Raw genomic sequence first — 19,202 nt, 5'->3', positions numbered from 1 at the left:
CAGAACAAGAATGCACAATGACTTCCTAGAGCATTGTGTCAATAAAGTAGATACTATGGCAAATTTCTGTTCTACACTTTACATCTATGGGATTTTTCAAAGTGTTGTTTTGGGAGAAGAGGACGAAGCTGTGAAGGAATCATCCACTTTACTCTGTCGCCCAGTGGGGCTGGTGGTGCATTACTGGGCTGTGGCTCTACGTCCACGAGTTCCTCCCTCGCTCACTAGTTGAGAACACATCACCGGGCAGATGCTGCATCCTTGGTGTCTAGCATGAGCCCAGCACAGAGTACACACTCAGTTAACACGTCTGCTGCAGGATGGAGTAAGTGAGTCTTTCCAGAACGCCTCCCAGTGCCTGGTGCTGTGCAAGGTGCTACCCTCGGCATCAGGGGGAATCGGATCTTGCCCTCAGCCCTGACAAGCATGTCTGCTTACACACATACATAGCTAAGACAAGGAAACTGCTATTTCCTGAGGAAATCATGCTTATTTTGCTAGTGTGTCTTCCTTTCTCTATTCTGGCATCAATAGTGGAGCCTCCTGCAGCATCGGAGGCTCATTTACCTGGGAGGGGTAGCGACCTGCTTGGCTGAGCTGACCCAGGGGGTCCTGAGCAGGAGTGGGATATATCTGCGGAGCCCAGCTGTGTTTGCTCAAACTCAGAGGTGAGCTTGCACCTGGAGAACACACCCAGTCAGAGAGGAAGGAGCCCCAGGCAGAGGGGAGGCAGGACCCAGGGGCAGGGGGACAGGGGACGCTGGGGAGTGGAGAGCAGGGGAGGGTGTGGTGTGGCCCCCCAAATCTCGGGACATAGCCGTGAGCCGACCTTGGGAAGCCTTTCCTGTTAGGGGCTGCAGCGCAGGGGTGCACCTGTCATGCTCACGGAGGGGCATCAGCCTGGCTCATCACCATCCTCCACCTGAGAACAGACACCGACACGGATTCTACCCAAGAGAATCCAGTCCTGCCGTCACCTGAGCAGGTCCTCTCTCACTCAAAGTTAGGCCCAAGCAGGGGAATTTGGAAAGGAAAAAACAAACACAGAGAATCAAGAAGAACGAGGGAAAAGAAGCAGAGGGAGAAGGCGGAGGAAGAGACACAGAAAGAGGACGAGAAGGAGACAAAAAAAGAGGGTTTGGGGTTAGACGGCTTCTTTCAGGGAGCGAAGCTGTGCCACTCAAGGTGCCCTGGCTTTCCTCCTGAGCCCCCTTAGAGTGCAGCTTCAGGAACGTAAGCCGTGTTCCTGCTGAGTTCTATTGGGGGATAGGAAGTGAGCAACTGTGTAGGATACACGTTGAGTAGAACTTTCTAGATACACATCAAGGTTTTGATGCTGCCTGCAGAGGCTTGACATAGATACTCATAATTAGAAATCACATCCATGCTTATATTTCCCAGGTGCCAGCCCCTCCTACACCTCAAATTACCCTTTGAAGGGATGTGATGCTTTAAACAGCTGTACACACCTGTTAAAATGTTGGGTGAAAGATAAGAACAGAATGACTTAGAGAAAAGAGGAAAGTGCTCACTGGTGAAGAAATGCCCGCCATATCCAGAATCCCATATTAGGTTGGGAGTCTGCATATTCCATCACATATTTTTTGGAGGCAAATGCAAAGCCCTAGTTTAAACCTCTTACCTCCATCCATGAGGTTGGCCCAGTAAATGACTCTGAACCCCTGGAGAATTCCATTCAAGGCTTCCTTGGGAAGTGTGGACCAGGATATGGATATGCTTTCTGGTGATGTTGCTATGGCTTGGACATTTTCAGGGGGGTAACTGGGCACTGAAATTAAATAATTAGAATCTGTAATAACGGTGGGTGGTCTTATTAATTAGCAGAGCAATACTGAATAAGCAACATTAGCTTCATATTTCAATGCGCAAGCAAAAGAAAAAACTGTACTCACGTCCCAAAATTAAGGAAAAAATGAGCACCATTCTCCCTATACAAATATTATGATAACCAAGTAAAATATCAGTTTATGCATATGTCCTAATAGACTTCCATTGTCTCTCTTTCCAGCTTAACGATACCACTTTTAAGGAGGTCATCTCAGGCTTTAGGAGTTGAGAACACTTCTGATCTTATTGCATGAATAAAGACCATTGCTTATCTGGTTTACTTTCCCATTACTCTTGTAAGTCACTGCTTTAAGTTGCATTTACCTTGTACAATACATTCCCTCTATTTATTAATATCTTCTATATAAATTGGAAGCCTAATTGAAAAGTGCTAAAATGCAGACATGTAATCATAGCTTATGTACTATCCACCCCATCCCCAGACCCCCTTTCAATACTATAACATTATGTCAGAGGAAAGAGAGAAAATGGACTCAGATACAGGTTAAAAGAATATTTGAAGTATTTCTCATATCGCATTTATGCAAACCTTAAATGCTGTGTCTAGGAGACAGGACAAAATATTGACTGTAGAACAGGCATCCATAGAAAATGAGCATTGAAGTGTAAACCGAAGGGCATTTTTATTCAGTACTAAAACGATTATGAAGATGGAAAGAAAATCCCAATATTAAAGTTTCTAGTTAGCTAAGATTTCTCTTTCTGTAAAAAGTATCAGAAGTTAGAGACGTACATCATCACTGACTCCTCAAACTTATTATCAAGTGGCTAATTGCACAAGAGGTAATTGCAATGCAAGCTTGCCGCCTTAAAACCTACTACTTATTGCTACAGTTAACCCCATATCTTATCTGAAAGACTGTGACTCGGGACACCAGGCTTCTCTCTCTACAAGTACTACTGGAAATGGGAAATTTTAGGTTGTCTTCCCCACGTCACGGTAAAAGGAAGAATTAATTCCTTATGGTCACTAGAGGGCGCTCGGGCACCGTGAGATTTGCTCCAGGAAGTCCATTCATGTTCTCTGGTCTCAGAATGCTTGAAAATAGAAAGCAATCATAAAAAAAAGAAAAAAAAAAAAAAAAAAGAAAGAAGAAGAAGAAAAAAGAACGAAAGAAAAAGGAAAAAAATCCTCCTTAACATTGATTTGGGAGAAATTCTTAGAAAATTGGATTTCTACATTCTGGTCAGACTTCTGCAGTCATGGAGAGCCTTGGTTTCACTCGGGAAAAGCCAAATTCTTGTGTTTAAAATGAATGAGGAAGATGCTGGAAAGGGAACGGATTGGGGCTTTGCAATCAAGATGTGTCAAGGGTGGGAGCAAATCAATGCAGTCCTCCAGTTAATTAGAGCACGCTCCCCCACTGGAAACCCTGGTCCCCGCAGGCCCAGCCACTTTTGTCACTGCAAAGCCAGCAGGGGGCCGGGCTGTGGGGAACCAGAGCTGTGACCAGAACAAACCCTTGAGGAAGGAAAGCCACGTGCGGCGGCCCAGCAGAACCTACCATCCTCGAGGGTGGTGGTGATGATTTCCTGAGAAGAAGGTCCCGTCCCGGCCCGGTTGCAGGCCTGCACCACCAGGCCGTACTGGGTGAACTTATTTAGGTTGTCCAGGGTGTAAATCTCACTGTCCCCAGTGGTGTCAATACTGATAATGCTGAACTGGAAGTTGCCCCCAGCGCTGTACTCGCGGTAGCCTATTTGGTAGCCTCGGATAATCCCATTCTGCAAGTGCTTCTTGGGGGCCTAAACAGGAAAGAAAAGAATTCACTAACGAATACTTGACAGGGAGATCAGCACCCACCCACTTCTCAAGGAAACAAAAATCAAATCAAGTAACCGCTGTAATACCAATAATAGGTGCAGGGATGGTTCCGGAGTTAATGGAAGTGCTTGCTCATGGCTGGGCACTCTTCCTTTCCTGGATTTATTCATCCAGATGTCACCACAAGCCTGGGACACAGCCCTACACCCACCCCCATTTGACAGAGGAGGCCACACCAACATGAGGGGCCACCGGGGGAACCTGCCACCTGAGCCTGTGCTCCCAGTCCCTTGGTCGTGCTGCCATGGCCGACTTCTCTAACCGGCAGGGAAGTTTCGAAGATGGATTGTGTTTGGGGCACCTCAGCGTACACCAGCCAGCATGTATTCACCAGCAAAAACTATTGAGCTGCCCATTCTGCCAGGTTATTCAAGGCACTGGGGCACAGAAGTAATTTTTGTTTTTAAAGGTCGCTATCCTCATGGAGCTTACAATCAAAGGGAATATTCCAGAATGAAGGTGTTTCCAGGTTGAAAGCTGATGTAGAGGTGGGTCTACCATTGATAGGAAGGTAAACCCCTTTCTTTAAGGCCTAAGTCATTTGGGAATCATTTTATGGTGATTTAAACTGCTCAGGGTGAGGCTAGAGTTAGCTTCTCTCGGCTAATGATAAAGGGTCTGCCGACGCAAAGACAGAACAATTTTGGCTGACATGTTGGCCTTTTTTAAGAAACCAGACTCTTTTCAAGTATGTTATAAGAACAACACCGACATGATGTTTTAAATGAATAAAGGTTTTGTAGACTTTCAGGCAGTCAACAGACGTGTGTGTGCGCGCACACAAGTGTGCATGTATACTTGTGTTATGTCTGTGTGCATATGTGTGAGTACTGAATATATGTATATGCTTGTGTGAGTGTGTGTGCACATGTGTATGTGTGTGTATACATATGTGCAGGAGTATGTGTGTTTGTGTGTTTGTATTTCAGTACAAACCATGGATTTAGGTCTTCCAGGGCTCTGAAATGCTTTCTCTGTCCTGAAAGTGCTTACAATCCAGGTAGAGAGAGGAAATAAACACTTACGGAACTGTAGAGAAATCTAAAGTGTCGAAGCGTGTGGTACTGGGTGGGAAGAACCAGCAGGCTTCCAAAGGTGGTGAAATGAGAACAGATGGGAGCAGGCAGAAGACGCTGACCTCAGGTGGGCATGGAAGGATGGCCAGGGCTCTGATGTGGAGGGAGATGTGGTGGGTGGGGCCTGCAGAAAGGGGTGGGACTGGGATGGAGCAGAGGGTGCCTGAAGCACAGGAGTGAGACATGGCAGGCAGTGTGGGGCTGCCTGGAGGGCAGTCCTCCATCACCAGCAAAATGTGAATGAGGGGCGTCCACCCAGTGAGAAGGCAGAAGAAGGTTGTGAGCAGATAGCAGCAGGAATGAATTCAGCAAATATTTAAGAATTTGCCTAATATGCCAACCTCCCAGAGGCATTAGATGCCTCCGGCTGTCTTTAGGTGTTAGTCTGAGCTACATACAGCAGTAAAATCACATTTCTTTTTAAAAGTAAGTTTCCTCGTTTATGGTTTTCTTAGATTCCCATTGCTTTTCTCAACTGGTCTGATTTTATGCATTAGGCTGGCGCTCATAGAGATCAATGAACCTGTCATGCAAACCACGACTGTTTCAGTCGAGTTGGCACAGTGAGACCCTGACACAAGAGCTCATACCTTTCTGACAATAAGCAGATGTCTATGCAGTCCTGTTTTTGGCTTAATGAACGATGACTTTTCACTTGGCTTTGAAATCGGGTATAAAGATTTTAGATTTTGAGAATTTGATTACCTGGGATTTGTTTTATCACAACCACTGAACTGCATTTGTATGATTTAATGAATTAATACAATCAATGTTCCTGCAAAAGTCATCTAAAAATTAAATTTAAAACCAAGACATTTCTCCTGTTTCACATAGTTTTTAGATGTTAAATACAGTGACCCAATAAAAATGATATGTATGGCTTTAATCCGGTTTACACCCATTAAGTATTCTAATTTTTCAACTGGCTCTCTGTGAGGCTCGAAACCTTCCTAAGATACCGAGTCAGGATCCCAGTACGAAGGCTATGGAATCAGGCCAAGAAGGAAGTGTGGGAAGTGGAGGAAATGCCCACAAGAAAATGCGTACAGCAGCCAATTCAGGGAAACCCTACACGACTAGGGGGACCTCCTGCTGACATCTAATTCCGTGAGTTTGGAGGGATAATCATGCCTGTGATCAGGTTGCACAGGTAGGTGGAGAAATCTTCCTGTGTTTCCCTCTCCCTGGATAAAAACACATTTTAACTAGTTTAAGTATGAGAGACAACACAGCTGTTTTTGTTCCATTCGGTTTCAATATTTTGTAAAAATAAATAGAACGTTTTAACACTTTTCTTAGAACTAAATTTTAGTCTGGTTGGTTCTAGAATGACATAAAGGTTATTCTTGCTTATTAGATTCCTCCGCAAAACAGTTTTTAAAAAATTATTTTATTTTGTTTTATAATAAAAGTATTCAGCCACCAATCCTATGTAATCACTATTCACATTTTGGTACATTTATTTATCAAAGGCACTTAACACAGTTTAAGTTTGGCTTTTTTTTTACATAGTGGTCTTCATACTCTGTGCTATTTGATGTTTGATATGTTTCGTTTAATATGCTACCAGGGTCATAGTCCCATGTTTTCCTCACAGTCTTTACAAATCATGCTCCATATATTGATGTTTTATTTAATCATTTTTCCATTGTTGGGGATATTGTTGTCTTGTAATTTTCTATCACAAATACTGTGTTAAGTGCCTCTGTGATACATTTTCTCTGTTTTTCAGTTTATTTATTAGATTCAAACCCCAGAAACGGATGACTGTCTTATTTCAAAAAGGTTGTGTTTCAATTGTCCGTTAATGAGATAGGATATTTTGTTATTATTCTTTTAGGTGTGCAATACAATATGTTAACTTAAGGGACTATGTTTATCACAAGGAACACACAAGAGTGCTCTCTTCCAGTTTTCTTAATATTCCAGTTTTGAAGAGATACATATTGAATAGAGTTATGAGCTATTTGAAGGTAGTGGTGGTTTCACATCTTTTCTTTTCACAGTTCTAATCCAGTCTGTAGTTATCACGCAGAATGAATTGTTGCACCTGCGAAAGAAGCAATAGATTTTTCCTACAAGTGCTGATTCCATAGCTTGCAGGCCCCTAGTGGGTTTTAAAACAATCTGAGAAAGGTTGTGTGGAAGGAGTGGGGAGTAACTGCTCTTGGGTATGAGATTTGTTGTGGATGATGGAAATGTTCTAAAATTGGATTCTGGTGATGGCTACACATGTCTGTAAACAAACTAAAGCTCATTGAATTGTACACTTAAAACAGTGAATGTTATGGCATGTTAATGTCATCCCAATAAAGCTGTTTTAGTACAAGGCATATACAGAAATCATCTCTAGGTTATTTACCTTTCTAATTCAACCACAATAGCCACCCCCACTACAACCGTGATGACCAATCAGCACTCACCACATCTTTACCATCTCAATTACCAGTGCCAACATCACCACCACCGCCTCTTACAACCACCACCACTACCTCTATGCCCCACCACAAGCACTACCACTTCTCACTGACACAACCTCCACCAGCATCACCACCAGCTCCATCACCAGCATCACCACCATCATCACTGCCACCACATCCACCACCATCGTTGCCAATGTCACCACACTTGCATTATTACTACCGTTACCACCAATAGCATCTCTACCACCATCGCCATCAACATTGCTACCATTGGTACCAACATCACCAACAACACCATTACCTCACACTACTGTGACCTCTACCACTTCTCCCACCTTTCCCACCATCCCGTCACTACCTCCACAAACAAATCACTGCCACAACCTCCAACACTCCACCACCAGCATCACTGACATTAGCAGCCTTGTCACTATCACTATTATCACCAGCACTTCTATCCCTCACTCAGTGCCAGCACCACCACCACTGCAGTTACCACTATCATTGCACCACCTCACCACCACCACTTATCGAACACTTGCTTTTTCCCACTTATCCTCAAAACAACCTCAAGAAGTCTCATTGTCCTTATTATCCTCAAGGTGAAGAAACCGAAGGTCAAAAAGCTTAAAACATCTTTCTCAAGGGAAGTGTAGAGTTGGAATTCTAACCCTGGGTTTTCTGAAAGTTGTACTTGGTTTCCACAACTCACAGAGCCTCAAAACACTTTTTTCCTTTTTGCAAAGCTTGTTAATTAGGTTTGTAAAGTTACACTAAACAAAGCACTTTTTAATCAAAGAACAACCTAACAAATCACATGAACAGAAAATATTATGTTTTCATGCACAAAAGCAAGCAAAAATTCTAATTATACTAGGCAAAGTTTAAGTTTCTATTGTTAATTGGTAGGATGAATAGTCACATTTGAATTTAGGGATGTGTTTACATTAAAGAAATACTTGAGGACTTACTAAAAAACAAAAATCTCTTTAAAAAATCCATTAATGCAGGAATTTTGCACATTAACTGTAGGAAACTTTAGGGGCTATAGTGCTAATTCCAAAGTTTTTTGAACATGACCCTGGAGGCTCTCTGAGTTGTATGGACAACCAGTAAGCAGGGCAAGGGTGTGGATCAGGGCCGCCACTTCAAGCCATTGGTCTAGCAGTGGGCTCCATATCATCCCTAAACAAGTTAGGACACAATGCTGTTTACTTTAAAAATTATTTCGGTGATGCTTTAAACATTTCTGCTTGGAGCATGTGTCTACCTGGAATCTAGGGAGATGGTTGGCTTGTATCTGTGGAGAAGTCATACTAACGGGAAGACAGTTTGAGGACACTGTTCTCTAGTTGTTAAGTAGCATCAAAGGACAATTGACAAAATGGGTGAAAGACAATTATTTCACTTTGATGAAACTAAGCAAATGGAGTTAATAGTGGGTGGGAAGAAAGGACGAAGAAAACAGGTAGAGGGTCTTGAGACATGTTTTGATCTGTGTTGCATGATACTGGAAAAGACACATTTTTCTAAGAAACCACTTCAGCCCTCTGTCTCCCCAAATGGCAGCAGGGCTCATTGTGAGATCTGAGCCCTGTGGGAGTCCTTCCAGGCTAATGTCCCCTGGAGGTTCCTTGATGACCTAGGATTCTCTCTGACTGCTTAGATAGTATGGAAATTCCAACGGTCTTACATTTTCCCATTGCGTGAAAGCCCCCATCAGACTGCTCTTCTTCCTCCTTTCTATGATGAAAACCCAACTCATTCTCCATGGCCAGCTCAACTTCTAACACGCCAAGAAGTTTCTGTTGCCTGCCTGCACCCAACGCATGCTGTCCTTTGTCTGGTCTCCACTGGCACACGCCCATCCACTAAACCACTCAACGAGAAATGATCACTTTCTTCTCCTCTTTGGTTACTGTTCCATATCAAATGCCTGCTTTCCAAGCTCCAAGAGCACAAGGCTTCCCACCAACACGTTCGACATCTCTCCCACTCTTGTCCATGTCAGGCCTTGGACACAGTGGACAGCATCAGAAAACATGTAGATGACGGAGAGAATGGTTTTGAGCATATGTGAGGTGCAACGAAAGTGATGGGTAAGACTGACCTCAGTTGCAGGTATATAATCTGATTGGATAAAGGGCTAACAGGAAGGGTGTAAAGACAGAAGAGATTCCTGGACTGCAAACCCAAGACCTAGCTATAGATCAAAGGCCTGGGTGAGGCCGTCCAGAAGGGGCTCTCGGGAACAGTGTGCTGAAACCTGCATACGTGGAATCAAGTCGAGAGCTGGCTTCCATGCTGTCACTTAGCATAGTGAGTCATGCATATGAATGAGAGATGCAAGCCGGCTTTGGATTTATTTCCCAGGCCCCCTCAGGGAAGAAAGTAGCTTCTGAAGAGCAAGTTAATTAGACAATGCCATGCTTCTTTCTTTCTTTTCTTTCTTTCTTTCTTTCCTTCCTTCCTTCCTTCCTTCCTTCCTTCCTTCCTTCCTTCCTTCCTTCCTTCCTTCCTTCCTTCCTTCCTTTCTTTCTTTCTTTTCTTTCTTTCTTTCTTAAAACAAGGATTCCAGAGATGTTGTTCATTCATTCAGCCAACTGGTGGGTTACATGTGTTTTCAATAAGGATCATTTTAGACAGACATACAGATTTATACCAAATCTCACTGGCAACCAACCAGTCGTCTTAATACATACTAAAGGAAGACTTTGGAAAGGAAGTGAGTATTAAAAAAAATAAACCTTCAATGAAGTGGCTCCCTTCATTTATAGTCAAGGATTCAACAATCTGAGTCCTGCCCACATGGGAAGAAGTTGGTATTTACAGTTTGATACACGAGTGTTCTGTTTTTACCTTCCCTCAAATCCCTTTGAAGGTACTAGAGCTCTAAGAGAAGGCCTTACCTACTCACTGTTCCACTTCTCATGTAAGGATTGTTTTCCGTGTTGAATTTTCCTCTTCCTTTCATTTACCTTGGCATCCAGAAATGATCCCTGTTTCTTTCCGTTTGTCTCATTTATCTGCCATGTTGGCCCTCTCTCTCCGTTTTCTAGCCTGGCATTTTTTTTTTCTCCTCTTGTCTCTTGAAACAGCCTTCTTTCACCCTTCCAGGTGCCCTTCCTCCAGCCTTCAAATGCCTCCCAACTCCCAGTTCCTTTAAGAAACGCAGTCTTTTGATCTCCATGACAACAGTAGCACCATGTTGATTTATTTGTGTGGTTTGCGACTGCCTGTGTTTTATGCGTGCATCTGAACCAGCCTGCAAGCTGCCCGTGGCAGATTCGTCACTCTTTAAGGAGCCAGTGAAAACAGGGGCGCCAGTGCTCACAGCACCTCGATGGATGTGAGCGATTAAAACAGGCATCTCTGCTTCGGAAAGCCACCAGCCAGGTCCTGCTCCCTGTCCTCTCCCTCCCCTTCCCACTGCAGGCCAGTGGACTTTGCTCAGTGGAAGGTCCACCTGCTGACCGGAGCGCCAAAGCCCCCACTGCAGAATTCTGCATTCCAAAAACACTGTATTGCTCCTACATGTTGAGTAATTCAGTTGAAAAATGAATTGAAAAGTTCCTTTTAGATTCCTCCAAATTCACTCAAAGCGGAACCTATCCTTGTTTGCCTTTTATTACCGGGGTAGAGACTGCCTTTCTCATCTTGGCATACGTCCTTCAGCCCCTTCCCTGCTCCTCCACATAAAGGACAGCCACTCGGTCACATGCTCAGCAAATGGATGCCTTAAATGTGACTGCTACGAACTGGTGACTGTTGTGGGCAGGACATCACAGACGATCTGTGATAAAAGCAGAATGTCGTGCTTGCCGAGCTGAAGGTTTACACAGCGTGTCAGGGATGGGAAAAAGGAGCCATGTCGCCTCCAAACAGGGACCGAGGGATTCCCAGAGAAGGCCGTACTTCATCTGAGCCTGAAGGGTGACCAGCCATTGCTGAGCAGGGGGCAAGAGAAGCGACTGGCAGACACAGTGGCACTCAGGGGAGAGAGTAAGACATGGCCCAGGAAGGGAGAACTGCTCAGAGTGACCCTTCAGGGAGGTCCCTGTGGTGCTTGTGGGGGGTGGTGAGGAGGCAGGAGTGGGGAGGAAGCTAGGGAAATACTGGGGTCCCACCTAGGTGCTTGGAATCAGAAACACACGCTGGGGGCGGGGGCTGGTGACCTGTGTTCTAACAAACCCTCCAGGGGATTCTGGGGCATGCTCAGTCTGAGAACCAGTGTTGTTCTCACTGGGGAGTCATTAAAAGGTTTAGAATTGGCTCCAATGGGGATGGACAATTTAGTCAAATAGCAATGACCGTACATTCCCTGATTTTGCAGGTCACCAGTAACCCAGTTTCTTAGTCTCTCTCTCTGTCTCTCTCTGTCTCTCTCTCTCTCTCTGTCTCTCTCTCTCTCTCTCTCTCTCTCTCTCTCTCTCTCTCTCTCTCTCTCCCTCTCTCTCTCTCTCTGCAGAACAAAAGGGAATGAACGCAAGTAAGCCTGTGAGACCTTCAGGATCCCGCGAGCCACACAGCAGCCCAGCGGCTCTGCTCCACGTGGGGGCTTGGTTGGCGGGGAACAACTGTCTTGCTGGACAGAGCACTGCCGATGGTGCCACCAAGACTGACAGCACAGCCTCTTTAGGTGAACGCTTGATGCTTGAGGGAGCCACGGCAGAGAGCGGAGAAGACTCTCACCATTGCCTCAAAGCATGTTTTCATTTCCATCTCTCAGAACTGCATTACACAAAATACACTATCCGTATCATAGGTCTTATATGAGGGCTCTACCTGGCCACCTGATTCCCTTCCCCAAAGTTGTCCATCGAGGGCTGGGACAGAATGAGGGGGTGTCATGTAATGAAACAAACAGTGGACACATGACCTGACAATGAGAGGTGCTTAGAACAAAGGACCTAGTGAATTCCGGTTTGAGGAATAATCATGAATGACAGAAGGTTTGAAGTATGCACTATGTTGAGAGGCCGAGAACTTGGATGTGCAGCCAACAGTCACCCAAATCTAGTCAGAGTTGGCAGGTGAGCAGGAAGCGGCTGCCAAGGGTGTGTGTGGGCTTGGGACACAAATGTAGAAATTGAGAAACAGGTTGTTAGAATGTTATGGGATGAAATTGAGGTTAATACTGCAAGACAGGACTCCCTTTACTCAATTTCTAAACTGTAGGGTGGCTCCCATTTCAGCCATCCATTCACCCATTCACTCATTCATTCACTCATCTAACCAATCAACATTTGTTGAATACTCTCTTTCTAGGCCCCTCCATGTTATTTATTTATTTTTTTGAATTTTGCTGTCCTTTGCAGAACACACTGTCCGGTAGCCACATACAGCATTTCTCATCAGCTAGAAGGGCTTATCCAGTGGTGTTGCCCAGTGACCTAACAAAATAATTCAGGGCACGTGTGCAGACCAGGCTTTGTTTTGTGTGTAGCAGCTGTGAGAGCTGGGCTCCAGGAAGAGCCCCTGCCTCACCTCAGAGCCTCTAGATGTCACGCCTCCTCCTTAAGCTTCCGCTGCCGACTCAGGCAGCTGGAGAGGAGGGGGGTTGGCTAGTGCCGCTCTGCCAAGCCGGAGAGAACTCCTGCGTCAGTCAGAAGGGTGATGCTCACACTGTCCCTGAGCCTGGGAATGGACTCATTTGAGGACCTGGCAGGGAGAATGGAGGCACCCTGGGTTCAGACCGGGGAAAGAGAGAATGAGGTGGAGACACACAAGAGAAGCTTCTGGGGGCCAGCAAGGGATGTAGCTGGGAACAAGCTAGGAAAGAATCCACCTGGAGACTGTGAGGTTTTGGGAGACTGGTCCAGCCTGCTCATTTAAGTCTGCAGGCTATGGGGAGTTTGAGGGAAAGGGGTTTGTGTTTAGATGCTGAGAGGGAGTGTGTACTAGTCTGGGAGCCTAAGGCTGGGCCCCAACTATTTAGTGGTAGCTGTGTGATCCCACAGGACTTGGCTCTTCCTGTGCAGATGGGGTGTATGTGTGTGGGGGGAGGGTGTCCAACAGGAAATAGCTGTCTTGTAAGTCAAGGCTGCCCTTGAGGATGGCAAGATGGCCAAGGAGGGTGGGGCTGACCCAGCAGAAGGACACAGAGATCTTGGAGGGACACAGCGGGCCCAGATGTGCTAAGCGATGCAGAAGGCAGGGGCTTCTTGACAGGGAGGCTTTGTAAAGGAATGACCTGTCTCAACCATATGCCAGATCCCTGTGTCAAGTCTGTAACTTCTGCTAAGTAGGGTCTGCCTACAAGAACTGAAGAAGATCTGAAGCTCAGAGGACCTGCTGAGTGACAGGGAGGCTTTAACTTCCCACCTGGAGAGAGTTCCTCAGGGCTTTACATCTCTGTCCAAAGAACCAATTAACAGGAAGCTACTTGTGACACATTTCAATCGTATGTAGCTTCTCCCTAGGTCCCCTCTCAGTTTAGTAAAGCAAGGTTGACAGACTGTGCTCTTGGAGCCAAGTCTGTTTGGCCACTTGTTTTAGCTAAGATCATATATGCTTTTTACATTTTTAAATGGTTGCAAAAAAAAAAAAAAAAAAGAAATCAAAAGAGAAAGAATATTTTGTGACGTGAAAATCACATGAGTTTCAAGTTTCAGTGTACCAAGCAAAGTTTTACTGGAGCCCAGCTGCACTCACTTGTTTGCTTATCAGCTGTGTCTGCTTTTTGAGTCACAATGTGGCCCAGTTGAAGAGTTAAGACAGAGACCTTTGACAGACAAAGCTGAAAGTATTTACTCTGGCCCTTTACAGAAAATGTCTGCAGACCCCTTAGGACACAGTATTGTGGACCACAGCCAGTGCAAGGTAGATTTCACTGGGTGGGTTGAGGCTGGAGGTGGGATGGGAGGTGGAAGGTGAGTGGAGAGGTGCCACCTAGAGCGGAAGGGCAGAGAAAGGCCGGGGTTTGGGCTGAGTGTTTGACAGAGTCAGTTACCCTCCTTGCTGGGATGGCAAAGTTCTAACTTGTGTTTTATCAGGAGACAAGTAATGCCTGTCAACAGTAGACTTTAGGCTATAAATTTTATGTCTGCCATTTACACATTTGTGATGATTTAAGCACAGAATGACATTGCTCTTGTCATTATTTACCTTTGTCTTGTCTGTACTTTGGGTAATAAAAGGCCCTAGCCTCAACTAGAGGAATTTCAGGCATCAACCTGCATGAGTGGGTAGTGGGAGAGAAAAACACTGAAAAAGTGTTTAGTAGGCTATTCTGCTCAGTCAGGAACATGCTAGAAGCATCTGGACAAGGGAGCACCCTGGTTCTGAAGTGGGGAGACGTGCCTGACACATCCCCAACTGCAGATGGAGCCACTGAATCTGTACAGATCCCTGGGGGCAACACTGCAAGTTCCCTGAACCACACTTCCCTTCTTTGGGAATTTCCTTCTCAAAGTCAGTAAGAATGTGTCTGTTGAGCTCTTCTGTTATTTATACAAAACCAGGGCTTATTTCCAACTTTAGATTGTGACTAGCAGGGAACACAAGAATGATGATATACTTTTCAAAGGTAGCATTGTTTTATTTCCTGTATTTCTCTGAATACTGAAAGCACAAGAAACTTTTATTTTCAGTGTCAACTTAAAATTTTCAAAAAATGTCCTAACAGGAGAAATCCATCACAGGCATTGAAAAAAATGTAAGATCGGTTTTAAAAATTTTGAATACGAAGAGAAGTTTGGTCTTTAAAACAATTTTGGAAGGCTGCCTTAAAATAGAATTTGTTGATTCTATCTTAGTGCACTGAGTGAAATGTATTTGTATCGCTGACATGAATCTCAAAGCATACATTGTGTTTTTCTGTTCTGCTCCACGTTACCACGAAACTAGAATGTATAAATTAGGTGGAGCAAAGTCTCCTTGGGCAGTTGCCTGTGCTATCCTTGCTGGAGTTCTTCCTGCAACAAATCCGGAAGAACTTTGTCCAGCATGTTTTAAATAATGAAAGTAACATTAGATTGCTTCCCTTGCCTTGAGAGACAGGTCCGTGACATAGCAGATGTCATTTGATGTCTATGGAATTCTGGATTGGACACAGGTTTTCCTTTTTCTTTTTGATTTTACATGCTAAATCTGCACTCCATTTACTAACTTATCTACCTTATTAATTTCTCTTAGATGGGGATTATCATTAGCACGATGTCAGAATGACAGCTAAGAAAAATAAGCACATTAAAGAGTGTACATTCATTCATTCACTCACTCAATAGAAGTCATTCAATTCATCTGCAGTCATGCACTGCTTCATGACTGGGATACGTTCTGAGAAACGTAGAGTGAAACTTATACTATAGAGTGAAACTTACACAGACCTAGATGGTGGAGCTTACCACACACCTAGACTACACGGTTTACCACCATCAGACATGCAGTCCATCATTGACCAAATCAGCATTATTGGATGTGTGACTGTATAATACTCAATGTCTTATTCACTTTAATTTGATCTTTAGATTTGTTCTCTGTGAAAAGTAGAGTCGATATTTTATGAGAACCAGTAAAACTATACATGAGGTAGTCTTCTGAACACTTTCCTTAAAATGACTACCTATTTATTTAATTAGATTATTTAAAATAGAAATTATATTTATTATTTTGTCAGGCCAATTTCACAATATTTACGTTTACTGGGAGGCATTTCTTATCAGAAAGGACTGCACTGTCCAGAGCCATGAGAGGGGCCAGCATCCAGGGTGGGGATCAAAATCTGGGTGGTTATTCAAGAGACCAGCCCAGGTATTCTAAAGTGCTCTTGTATCCTTTACCTTCATGGTTATCAAGTCATTGCTGTGAGGTGAGTAGAAAGAGAATATGCCATTTAAATGCACTGTTATTTATTTGTCTACATGAATAATGAAAAGGGAACTCAGATTGAAACTGATGAAAAGGGTTCAAGCTTCAGTAATGACAAATAAAGTAACTTGCTCCAGGTCATTTTTATCAGATATAGCGATCGGAGTAATAGCTAATTTTCTTCAAGTCTATCCAGTCCTTTTTACACGACGTCAAAGTATTCATTCTTATTAGACACAGTTGACTTGCTGCAGATGCCTTTAACTTATGCTAATCTTACTTTATGCATAATGTAATGACATATTATGGAGGTCTATTTTTACATATCTTTATTTTTACCTGTAAATATTACATAGAAATACATATATGACACTGTAAGTTTTCAGGGCTAAAATTACTTAAAGTGTACTTACTAGATGATTATGTCATGTTTAATACTATGCTAACCATAACTAATTTTTATCCTAGCATCCTAACTTTAGAACCTAGTCTACTTGTAAAATGTGATGTTAATGTACTGAATCAAGAAAGGCCTACGGCTGGTCAACCACAAGTGTCCACTGTGCTCTTAAGTTGCAACCTCATGGTTCCTACTCATTACTCTTATTTGCATTTCTGATAACATGTTCTCTAAGTAAAGGAAAAAACACCATCCTTACCTCCTAACATTGTAACCTAATAGTTTATAACCTAACCATTCTAAAACAGAATGATGAAAGTACTGCCCTGACCTATGGTGTCTTGCATTGTGCCAGGGTTGCCCAGGCTCAATGTAGAGCTTTCAGAAGAAACCATCTGAAAGCATTGCCAATGAATGAATGTAGATGGCCTTGGTCCTAGACTTTAGTCCAAGTTCAATTTGTGTCCTGTCAGGGTCAATTAGCGGGAGAGATAGAGCACTTCCACTGGGATTGAATGGAGACATGCTTCCTGTGCTGAGTCCCAGCCAATATCGCTTCCCAGCATGTCCAGGTGTCAGACCTGGATCTCACTCTTGGTGGCTGGAGAGCCTTTGGAAAGGTGGGCAGCATCTTCTCACTGCCTTTGAAGCAAGAACCAAGAGGACTGCCTGCTGAGGTTGGGATGCCAGTCAAGGCCCTTTGAGCAGGCATGCTGCTGGCTCTGCTCTGGGATAGACGACTGGGGTCCTGGGAAAAGGCCAATCACACGGCCAAACCACGAGGCTAATTCAATGGACAGATGAAGAGAGATGCAGAATATATTCCAAATGATACAAATAAGAAATGAGTGATTTTGTTAAAGGTCTCTGTATAGTTTTTATATGCACAAAAAAGTGAGATGCAAATATAGTCAGGTAGGGCTTTCTAAGGAGTCCAGAGGTTTCCAAAGGAAAAGCTACCCTTCTTGATATACATATTTTAACATGAAAGTGAACACTGGGAGTGTTCATGTATTTATTGAACAAATATTCGCTGTGCTTCTACTGGGGATATAGTGGATAAATATTCCCTCTACCTTCACAAAGTTTATAGTCTAGTCACCTCTAGGAAGTCAAGAGAGAATGATCCGATTCTATATGGCTGACCAAGAGATTTTGAAATTAGTTTGGGTTTTTAATCTCTTGTTATAGAGGAAAGAGTTTTCAGACTTGTTAAGATGAGAAGGTCTGAGAATTCCTTAAATATTTTTAAGTCATGTTGGTCATCAGGATTTTTAATAAAGCTGCTATAAATCCATCTCTAGAACTGATTGATTAGTTCATAAAAGAAATGTAAATTTTGTAATTTTTCATAGCCTAAAGATTAAAGTGAGAGTTAAAAAATTAGGCAAAATTAATGTCAAGGCAGCTCTTTCGAATTTCAATTGATGTAAGAACAAAGGGTGTCGATTTACTCAAGTTACTCTGAGGTTAAATTTATAATTTGGAAAGAAAGTGTTGGTAGGTAAAAATGTAAATTTTGCCAGTTTTCTCTAACTTCAATGGTATTGGGGAAACTTTATAAGATGAAGTTGGAAGGCTAGGAAAAGGCACTAATATATGTTGTAGCGTACTGTACTTGAACTACGATCTTGGCATTCCACATGCGTTAGCTTCTCGGTTGCTTAGAAGCCCACAGGCAGAGTAAGAATGCCTGGGTGGGGGCCCTCACTCTTACAGTCATGAGCCCTTAGATCTTACGTGAGTCCCTCTAGCTTCAGGACCCCCTGTGGACAGGACTGGGTTCACCCCAAGCCCAGATCTAATGACAGGACGCAGGCGAAAGATGGGCACAGCACTGGGCAGAGAGCAAATAAATGCCCAGGGAGATGTCTTTCCCAGGAAGCCAGGAAATGCCAGTGTGGAAGGTGTTCTTTTTCCAACATGTGTGCCACTTCTTAGAGGTAGAGGGATTTAAATGGCGGAGTCAAGTGGAGCCTGCCGTTTATTAAGTCATGACTGAGAAGGTCACTACTTTTAAAATGGTGGACTTAACCATTTTCCCAGTGTAAGAGCTCGTCTCTGAAGCATAGAATAGATTGTAATGATGCCTCAATTAGTTGGAATTATTGGAGAGTGTGGTGATGTGGTATTTTAGTTAAAAGCATTCTTTGGATTGCTGAAATTTAATTACATCCCTAAATATTCAATGTTTATATTTTATGGAAGTCATGTGTCTCTTCTGTAACACTGCTTATTCTAAATAAAATCTTGGCCAGAGGGTATGATACTGAGACTCAAGAAAGGGGGAAACTTATTCTCAGGAAACTTATTCTCTGAGTCATTAGTCTGACAATTGTTTTCAGCAGTGCAATATTTAAGCAATTGAAAATTTCATATTTTGGGGACAGCCTATGGCTCGAAAACAATTTCTCATTCAAAACGAAACAAAACATTTACATCAACAAGAAAAAAAAAATCTCTGCTTTAATTTCTCTCTGGAGAAATGTTTTGAGATATTGATAATCATTAAATATTGCAAATACTAAAAGTTTTCTTTTATGAGCACACTAAACAACAGGCAATCAAATCGTCCTTAATTTGCATCAAATGGGATCAGTTGATTCTGAGACTGACCAGAAGAGAAGGTGACCCGTCAAGGTGACTGTCAACAGAGACATGTTCTGTCAGTAGTTTTACACTTAGGAGATAGACTAAAATACGAATTTTCTGAAAAACCAAAGAATTCTTTAGTTTTATGATTTTTCAGGTACTTAATCAAATACATCGTTATCAATAATCTGTAGCTTTAAATATTC

At 43.3% G+C, this 19,202-nt stretch overlaps 1 protein-coding gene across 2 annotated transcripts in view; it reads right to left on the bottom strand.

The window, feature by feature from the left end:
• DSCAM (DS cell adhesion molecule) overlaps positions 1-19,202 on the bottom strand; it is a 639,055-nt gene that overhangs the window by 92,040 nt on the left and 527,813 nt on the right. For both annotated transcript variants that reach the window (XM_019745768.3, XM_019745769.3), the window contains exons 17-18: positions 3,375-3,615; positions 1,643-1,789 (exon numbers count right to left, since the gene is read on the bottom strand). In XM_019745768.3, coding sequence (XP_019601327.3) covers positions 1,643-1,789; positions 3,375-3,615 — 388 coding nt within the window. The remainder of the gene's footprint in view (positions 1-1,642; positions 1,790-3,374; positions 3,616-19,202) is intronic.

The sequence above is a fragment of the Rhinolophus sinicus genome, chromosome 17 (assembly GCF_057876585.1).
Source record: "Rhinolophus sinicus isolate RSI-liver-muscle chromosome 17, RSI-T2T, whole genome shotgun sequence".
Lineage (NCBI taxonomy): Eukaryota > Metazoa > Chordata > Mammalia > Chiroptera > Rhinolophidae > Rhinolophus > Rhinolophus sinicus.
The sequence above is the reverse complement of the archived record's forward strand: the minus strand, read 5'-3'. Positions and strand labels throughout refer to the sequence as shown.